Raw genomic sequence first — 9520 nt, forward strand, 5'->3', positions numbered from 1 at the left:
GTGTAATATGTGCATGTTAATGGTCTGCAAAGGCTATAATCCAAAAGTTCCCTTCAGAGGGAGTTTCACGATCCCCCCCCCCCCCCCCCCCCCCTTGTCTGAAACGTCTCGATTGGACCCCTTTGTTTAACATGTAACACTTGTGCTTCTATTGGCTAGTGCTCCAACACATTATACTTGATAGGATAAGGGGCGGGACATCTCTAAGCGGTTCACCAATGACAACAGAGCTAACAAATCAGAGCAGACTGACCAGGGCTCTGGTTTTGGACAGAGGGTGAAAAGAGCTGCTGCAGCGCAGGCCGTATGAGAAAAATAAAGACCTTTTTGAATATTCAACATTACCATCTTTAATTTTGTAGCACAGCTCTGGAAAATCAAATCAAAACAGCACAAGAGACCATCTTGCGATGATACAACACCTTTGTGACGTCAGCGATCCACAGAAAAACTCCCACGCATGTGTCTATTATACATTATCTGCCATTGTGTGTGCTGTTGCGCTGGAGTGTACATCCTGTGTTCTATTGAAGTGCTCCCATCCTTCACATCCTCTAAGGGTGATAGTCTCTCAAAGGGTTTTCCACAATCATTTCTGCTATATTTATATCATAACACTGTCTCATTTAAATCACAATGACAACGTGTCAAGATGTTTGTGACTGATGTATTTACAAATCTCAAAATATAGAGCTGAAAACAAGCTTTGTGTAAATCAAAATGTCAGCTGCAGTGATGGGCCATTAACCTCCTCATTTTGAAAAGGAAGCACTGGATGGACTTATATTTACAGAGGAGAAATGAAAAATGGTTATGGTCATTAAATAAGTGTCAATCAAATCCAAAATGTCACCAGACCTCTTACAATCCCTCCGGAGGGAGACGGGAATGTTTGAAAAATATTTCATGACAATGAAAAAGACTCTCCTTGATTTAGATTTCTCTATCAATATACATTTATTAAATTGATCGATGTATTGATTGATATTGATTGACTTTTGTTATATAATAAAGTAATTTTCTTGGCTTCCAGATATATACTCAGTAGCAAGTTTATTTGGTAAACTTAGTTAAAACAAATGCAGTTTTAAACATGTTAAGATTTTAATTACATTTAAAGTGTGTGTTAACAGGTTGTACTTTTTTTAAAGAATTATTAAAGCGAACCTCCTCTCTATCCCCCCACGAACCAAGCTCCGAACCTGGGGGGACAGAGCCCTCTCCATCGCTGCCCCCACCCTCTGGAACTCCCTTCCACAACACATCAGAGACTGCACCGACCCCCCCCACTTTCAAAACACTGACCAAAACACACCTCTTCAGACTTTGTGAATTATGCTGTGTTGCTGTTTTAATATTTATTTATTTCTATTCTTTATTCTATTTTATCATATTTTATCAAACCACTGTAAAGCGTCTTTGAGCACCTGGAAAAGCGCTTTGAAATAAAATGTATTATTATTATTATATTACCTTTTTATCTTATTTCTTTTGGTCTTGACGATTTTTTCTTTCCATTATTGTTTTGTAGAATCGAGTGCCTGTTGCATTTTATTTCCTGTATAAATACATTTAACAAATCCATAGCTTTCAGAAGGTTTGAATTTTCTGCATTTTGTTCACCCCATTTAAATGATTGGGATATAATAGCCTGGGGTAAATTCAATATTATAAACACAACACAATACAGATCAAAGATACAGGCTAAATAAAGCATGTACAACTATAATACTTGCTTTTGGGTTTAAATGTGGACTGTCTTATTGCTTAATGTTCGGAAAAAAAAAAAAAATCATCAATCTCTTTATCTTAAGTGACTGAAATGAGCTGTGAATTAAATGGTAGCGGAAACCCTTATGAGGCCCACAATGTGGATGTAGAATCGCTTATATCATGCAAATAAACAAACCTTATGGCGAGTGATTATCATTTTAGATGTTCTTGTGTCCACACACCTATTCTTGTATTTTCATTGCCCTCCACTGCTCCAAGTGCAGAGCACTCTGCATCATAATGATATTTACCCACTAAATCTCAGTGTGTGGGAGTGTGGAGTGCGCAGGGCTCCTCGAGGATGCATTAGTTGACCATCATTAAGGGTCTCTCCACTGACGCACTTCGTATGCTGAGGAGCAACAATTGCCCGAGGGACGAACCAGCACACACTCATGCAGGTTTAGAGATCCAGCTAAGCGTGGAAACTACACAGACGTATTCAACAAGGGGCTGAATAGGAGCCGACAGCCCGAGAGCGAGTGACATTTAAGATCCTGAAAGCGGTGGAGGAATTCATTAACCTTAAACACTATGGTGGATCTGAAGTACTCACTCTGCCCGGAATGAGAATCTTAAAGGTGATTCTCCAAGCTACTCAACACATGAAACAGGAACTTTAAATAAATAAGATATTAACATAGTACACACAATATAAAAGCAGTCTGTTTATGTTGTTTATTATTTTTTAAGTGACATTTTTCACAAAGTTTTCACAGCTTTATCATTCTGACATTTTTGTCAACTCACACAAGACAAATGCTTTGTATTTCACAAGAACATTGGTGTACATTGGCATGTTTTTACATGAATAAATACACAGTTTAAACGTTTAAAACACACTTTGCATTGTTACAAATCAGTCCCAAGATTACATTCTAATGGTGGGAGATGAAGTGTTTCCGTATAACATTGTAGAACCGCTTTTTACGCTTGCCATCTGGTTGTTTGGGTGTAGAAGAGGATGAAACTGTTGTGTTGTTGTTAGAGGCAGCCTTTATCTCTGAAGAAACTGATTTTTCTTTGTTCTGTGAGTCTGTTGATTTTTTTAACACTCTCTTCTTGTCTTCTGACAGGTAAAGGGAGTTGCCTTTGTTGTATACTGTCCTTGTCAGTGGAGTTTTGCTATAAGCGCATGCAGTCTCCTCGCCCTTGTTTAAGCGCCGTAGCCCAGCTTGGCAGAGAAGTGCCTCCTCGCTCGCCATCTGTGGGCTCTGGCTCAAGGTGACGAAGCCGTACGGGGTGGTGACTTTGGCTAAGTGTGGCAGGGAGAGGGCGGCTCTGCTGGAAGGGTCCAGGCAGTGCTGGGCCTCGGAGAAGCAGCAATCATAGGAAGCCTCCCTCTGAAGAATAGATTTCCTGCGGGAATACGGGTCTGAGAGACTCCTCTCGGCCCTGCGATCTGACAGAACCAAAGTGAGGCTGTTGGAAGATGTGGTTGATGAGAGCGTGGAGCAGGCCAGAGACGCAGATAAAGATGACTCCAGATCAGTCCCAGAACTCCCTAAGCCATCATTTGTCTTTGCACTATCCTCGTCTGTCTCTTTGTCGAATGATCTGAAGCTGTTCTGCACAGACAGACTTGGTATAGTGAACTGTGGGATACTGTCAGGTGTCAGGATATTTGGATAAATGTTCTCCCGGCTGGTCTGGAAGTCCGATCCTAGTGAACACCCGAGGGACCGTGCACTGCTGGTAGCCCACAGGAGTGCACGGATCCCTGCGCTGCTGTGTCTGCGTGATGTGGACCAGTCCTCCAGAGCTTCAGTCCTACTGCCAATAGCTCCATAACTGAAGGTCCGTGTGACTGTGTTGTGATCCATCGCTGAACGTCTTTCACTGTCTTTGCAAACAGGCTCGGTTGTATACTGCAAAGGGGGGACAACAGGCAGCTTTTATACATCTCCACTTTGCACATTTTGTCCTCCACCAAATGCATCAACAAAATGTGACGAAAGCCAGAAGCGGAAACGGTTACCAATTAGGGAGCTTGAGGGAGCATAATGGTGGGCCTCGCTCTTAAACCTCTTCATATGCAAACAAGCAGACAGATGCATCATCTCTCTACCTCTCAGAACGTCAGGACAGAACATGTTACTAATTTTAGCCAAATAACCATTTTACTTTTCATGGTTATGTCTATGTTTACGGTTGCAATAAGCTAAATCTATTGACTATGTTTATTAGCAGTAATCTGCTGATTATATTTTCAATTATAGTCAGGTTTGGTCTAAACATTTCTGAAAATAGTTGATAAAGCCTATCGCTCAAAGGGTACAGTTTATTTGTATAATAGTCCATATCACTTGGACTTAATCAATCAATAAATAAAAACCTTATTTATACACATATATAAACCTTTTGTATACACATATAAAGCTGCAACCTGTGGGAAAGGAAATCCTACAGTAAACTGTTTTCTCATCTCTTAAAATGTTTTATCAAGACAAGTTTTGTTTTACCAACATACATGTTCAGTGTTTCCCACAGATCTGAAATATACTTGGGCGGGTGGTGGCAGCGGGCGGGCGGGGGGGGGGGGGGGGGTGGTTGAGGTGACGTGCAACAACATTAACATTAACCTTTCTGTTGGTCGCTTGTTAGCAGACCCTTCACGCGATGGCAGAGCGAACAGGTACAGGCAGGGCCCATAATGATAGCCCTATAGTTTAAATCTACTACCCACACATGATTATATGGAAATGGGTTACTATTTAAAAAATAAATGTATTTATAAATGTATTTAGGAACCTATCCATGTGATTTTTAGTGGGGGTCGACCTCAAATCTTCTAGGGGGTCCAGGGGCATGCCCCCCGGTAAGATTTTTTTTTTTTTGGAGTTAAATGCATCAATCTGGTGCATTTTGAGGGGGAAATAAAGAGACTAGATCTATGGAAACACCTATATTAAACAGAACTGTATACATTACAATAATCATAAAATCATGGCCATAACCAATAACATACCTTTTCCAATATGATAAAAACACTGAAACTTGTTTATTAATTTATTTTTGGTTCATTTATATTGTGAGTGTGTCTGTGCTCCTGAATCAGCCTCTCCTGTCTCCCTCCTCTCCCCCCTGCTCCTCTTTGAGGCAGCAGCAAAGACTAGTTTTCTCTCAACAAGTTTTAAAAGTGTATCTTACCTTTTTTCACCTAGTTAACTTTTTATTTATTTATTCATGCATATTTTACTAATCACATTACATTTCATTTAGCTGACGCTTTTATCCAAAGCGACTTATAATGACCGATTACAGGGACATTCTCCCTGGAGTAACTAAGGACTAAGTGCCTTACTCAAGGGCACACTAGTGGTGGTGTTCCTGGCGGGATTTGAACTCACAGCCTTCCGATCTTCAGCCCACCTCACTATCCATTAGCCAGGGGTTCCCAACCTTTTTTCCCAAGAGCCCCCCCAAATGAAAATTATACATTTCTTTCTTTTTATGCCTTTAATACTAACTTGAATTTTTATTAAAATGTATTAATCAATTGTTTTTTATATTTTATTGTAATGTAGAGACAAGGCTTTAGTGACAATCATGTATTGCCTTACAGGTTGGGAACCACTGCATTAGACCAATCACTACCCTCTCAAATGGAAATATGTGTTTACATAAATGGTGACCACACCGTTTGAGACCCACTGACAACTTAGACTAAGTTAACTTTCTAAACACTCAGAGGGTCCTTTACCTCACCTGAGCTGAGGTTATCCCGAGCTTGAATGACACACAGAGAACAATCAAGGGCTTTGATTTATGATCTGTATGACAGTGGCCATGTCGGCAGGCCACATCATGTAGACATCCAGTCACCCTGTGTGAGGCAGGCCACTTAACAGGCCAGAAGGAGGCGAGATCAGAGCAAGAGAGCAAGGGATCATTGTCCACAAGTTAATCGATCGGAGGTGGCGTCGTGGTCACGGACGAATACAATTTTTTTTATAAAATTTAAAAAATAAATACATTTAAAAAAAACTAAATGGGTCGCGAAATATACTTGGGCGGCCGTTAATATACCTGGGCGGCCCGCCCAAGTATAGTCTATGTGTGGGAAACCCTGATGTTTGTTTTCAAGTTTAGATAATTTAGTTTAATTCATTTTAGAACCTTTATTCTTATCTTAGTTGATAGGTTTTATAGTTATTTTTGCAGAATGTTCACTATGCATTTCTGGGATGATGTGACCTCTTTTTGAATTCAAACCGGTCATGTGACCACCATCTCTCTGGCGGTTGCAGCTTAATTGGCGGGATTTCTCCATTGGTCCTCTCTGATTGCGCCAGGTGCATTCGTCCCTGTTGATTGGCTAAACAGACGCAACTAACCTACATATTACCCTCCAAAACTCACACACACATACACCACCCAGTACTCCCTTTAACGCCTTTTCATCGCAGGCCGGCAGACCCACCAGGATGACTTGTGAAATCCGCACAGAAACCGTGGAGCTGGAGCAGGTCGAAAACAGTCTTACTGAGGTAACGTAATGGTGGAAAGACGCATCAAATCTCGGTGTTCTCCACAAGTGTTATAGATGCTACTCCTAGAGAACATATGAATTAACGTAACAACTCGTATATGGTAGTTCTCACCTGTTTTGTCTCTGCAGGAGGACAGCGTGGTGAGAAGCGGTGGCGTGTTTCGCTCCGTGCTGCGCGGCCTCCTCTGGCCCTTCGGCATCGTGGTAAGAGCTGCAGCTAAGTCACCGTTGCATCCAACTTAGCTTTACATGCACTCTAAAATGGCTCTTACTTACAGGTTTACACATACCGCGGGTTTTGGTGGGTGTTGGGTTACCGGCAGCCGCAGGAGAAGGCCGTCCTCAGCCCCTCGGTCCTCAGCCCCGGACGCCAGAGCCTCTCCGGCCGCAAGCGCCTTCACCGGGTCACACGCCTGCTGCTGTCCGTGCTGCCCCGCTGGGTGCAGAGTAAACTGGGATACCCGGTGTCTAGCAGCATCGGGCTCTCCCTCTCACCAGGTATCAAGAAAAAAAAAGCTTACTCTGTGGAAAGCAGGCCTTGTTTGTTGACCACTAAATTACAATACCAAAAACGTTGCCCCATTTTTATTTTGTTAAGCTCTTATGAGTTGATTCTAATCCAGAGGTGGTAGAAGTTATCCTATCTTGTACTTCAGTAAAAGTAGTACCTAGTGTAAGAATAATCTGTTAGAAGTAAAAGTCCTGAATTCAAAATGTAAGTACCAGAAGTAAGTGTACACTAGTATTTACCTCTGAATTGAAGTTCAAAGTAGCATAACATGGAGATTCTCAAGTAAAGTACAAGTATCTCACAATTGTACTTGTGTAAATCTACACCACTGCTCCCAACTCATGCAACGATAATGTATTGCTAATTGTTCTCATTGGGAAGGATGTTTCCTTTGGCCTCATTAAAGCGTGTTAAGGTTGTTGTTGTTTTTACCAGCTAATCTTAAGTGTCCTGGGGAAGCTGGCTAGTGACTTGAACCTACTGGCTATTTGGCTAGTAATGTTGCTAATTGTTTGCCCTGCTACTTGGGATGATCTTGGTCTATCACTGTTGACAAGTGTAGGAGAAGTTAACATTTAACTAACTACTCAGGAAAACCAGTGCTTGATTTCTGTTCCCTGAAAAGTGCAGCATTTTCTGACTTTGAAAGAAAGCTCAGCTGTCAGTTTTTGCTTTTTTTTTAACATGGCAAATGTAATCGTTTTGTTAACAAGGTTCCCCTGTCAAATCGAGTTCAAATCAATGTTGGTGTAACAGTCATGCTTGACCTTTGGTTTGACCTTTTGATGGTCATGCAAGACCATGACTCTCCCCAGGCACCTTCTTAAATATGCTTGTTTCCCCACAGAAATCAGAGTCTCTCCTACTAAACCTTGTGGAAAGGGCAGCAAGAGAAAGCAGGCTGAGTTGGATGAGGATGAAGAAGAAGAGGAGAGTCAGACCTGGGTGGAGGCGCTTAATCAGGAGCTCGCTGATGACGAGGACCTCGAGGTGGATCCCGACTATGAGGTTAGTGCTAAAGGTCAAGGCAGCGCATGATCTCGGCTCTTTCCAGTTTTTAACTGAGCTGCAAACTTGTGTTTGAAGGATGGTAAACATTTAATTTTCCTCCCATTTCTGAGCGGAAATGAAGGTGTTTCAAAGTGGCTGAATTTATTGCTACAAGTACCACACCTGTGAAATCTATACCCTTTTTATAAAAACAAAAAAGCCTTTAATGGAGCAAACATTGTCCTAATGCTGATAAATCTCTCAGCCCAGTTCTATCGATACTGAGAGTGAAGAGTACTGCTCGCACAATGACACGGACATGTCGGAAAGCGACATTGAGATGCAGGGGAAAGCAGTGCTCATTGAAGACGTGAACACGGTAAGATCGGTGGAGGCATAATGTTTTAACCAGCATCTGAGTGTTTCATTAATTTAATTTGTGTTTACAGGGTGTTGAGCTGTCTACTCCAGATGAAGTGTCTTACCCTGCTGTTTAAATGGGTCATCTCGAAGAATGTTGTATTCAATGCTTTTGTATGTTAATATATTAATTCAATAAAATTGTTATTTGCCTTGACATTGCTCTGGCCTCCCACTAGATGGCAGTAATGAGTTTTCTATTTCACAGTTGGGCAACACGGTGTCGAGATTAGTGATAACATGTTCCTTTCTTTAGGGTGTGTTTAGACAGACATCACATTGACTTCATCTTAAAACCTTTCATAAGTTGGTATGTCAATAGCCCTGCAGTTTACAAACATGTTGAGGTTGCTAGTGGTTTTCTACAGCTTAGAACCAACCACTGTGTGTTGGTGGTATAAAAGCTGCACCAGAATAGTTGCTCTCGGCTTACTTTAACATAATTAAACCTGAGTCTGGTTGCTGGCCTATTTCAGATTTGCCTGTGATCACTGCCACAAACAAATGCATTGACTTTTTGCAAAGCGCACAGAGCCTCATTAAGCTTTAAAGTATCAATATTCAGATCGGGGTTTCAAGGATGTCCGATTCCAAACATTTGTCTCTAAAGAGTCTCGGACCCCTCTTACATTTTCATAATATCACAGTTTTTAGTCTAATGTATAGCATTATTCTTAAAACAAGCACTAAATGTGAAATTACATGATCAAAATGTATGCTAAAGGTAAACAAATACAAGCTTTGACAGGATGACATCAGGTACAATTCTGCAGGGAAAAACAATGGTAAAAGATGTGACGAATAAAGCCTTTACAACCGCCAGTCACTTAGGTTTTAAACATGTCAGACAAGAAGCAGAGCCAGTCGGTGATTCAATAAACGATTATAATTAGTTCGGTGACAGACTGGCTACAATGAAAAGATTTTGGGATCGAAGCAATGTGGGTTCTACTGTTTTTTTTCTTCCGTCGGAGCACTACAGTATGTTCTGTACGAGTTGTAACCTGTCCAAAAGCTTTCCTCGACAGACAAATGTGTTGCATTAGTCCAGCCTGCCGGAGATAAAGGCATGTTTTAACTTGTCTGCCTGTGAGATCCTCTGACACTCGCAATATTCCTTCAATTTAGGACTGCAAATTAAGGTCAGTCAATAACACCAACATTTCTGACCTGTAAGGAGTTATTCACAGATTAATGTCGGATACAATCGATGATCAGATTGTAAATTTACCGAGATTTACATGGGAGGGCATCATTATGTAAATTATTCTCAGTTTTTGAATTCAAATGTTTTCACTTTCAATAGTGCAAATATGATGTGGCAATGGTGTTGA

The 9520-nt window shown here is 41.2% G+C and overlaps 1 protein-coding gene across 1 annotated transcript; it reads left to right on the forward strand.

The window, feature by feature from the left end:
- The first annotated feature begins 6120 nt into the window (after nt 1-6120).
- On the forward strand, nt 6121-8364 carry org (oogenesis-related gene). Its single transcript, XM_034081858.2, has 6 exons — nt 6121-6263; nt 6395-6469; nt 6544-6763; nt 7624-7784; nt 8032-8145; nt 8216-8364. The coding sequence occupies exons 1-6, from the start codon at nt 6201-6203 to the stop codon at nt 8261-8263; spliced, it is 681 nt and encodes a 226-aa protein (XP_033937749.1). The 5' UTR covers nt 6121-6200; the 3' UTR covers nt 8264-8364.
- Nucleotides 8365-9520: the final 1156 nt, after the last annotated feature.

This window comes from Pseudochaenichthys georgianus, chromosome 4, assembly GCF_902827115.2.
Source record: "Pseudochaenichthys georgianus chromosome 4, fPseGeo1.2, whole genome shotgun sequence".
NCBI lineage: Eukaryota > Metazoa > Chordata > Actinopteri > Perciformes > Channichthyidae > Pseudochaenichthys > Pseudochaenichthys georgianus.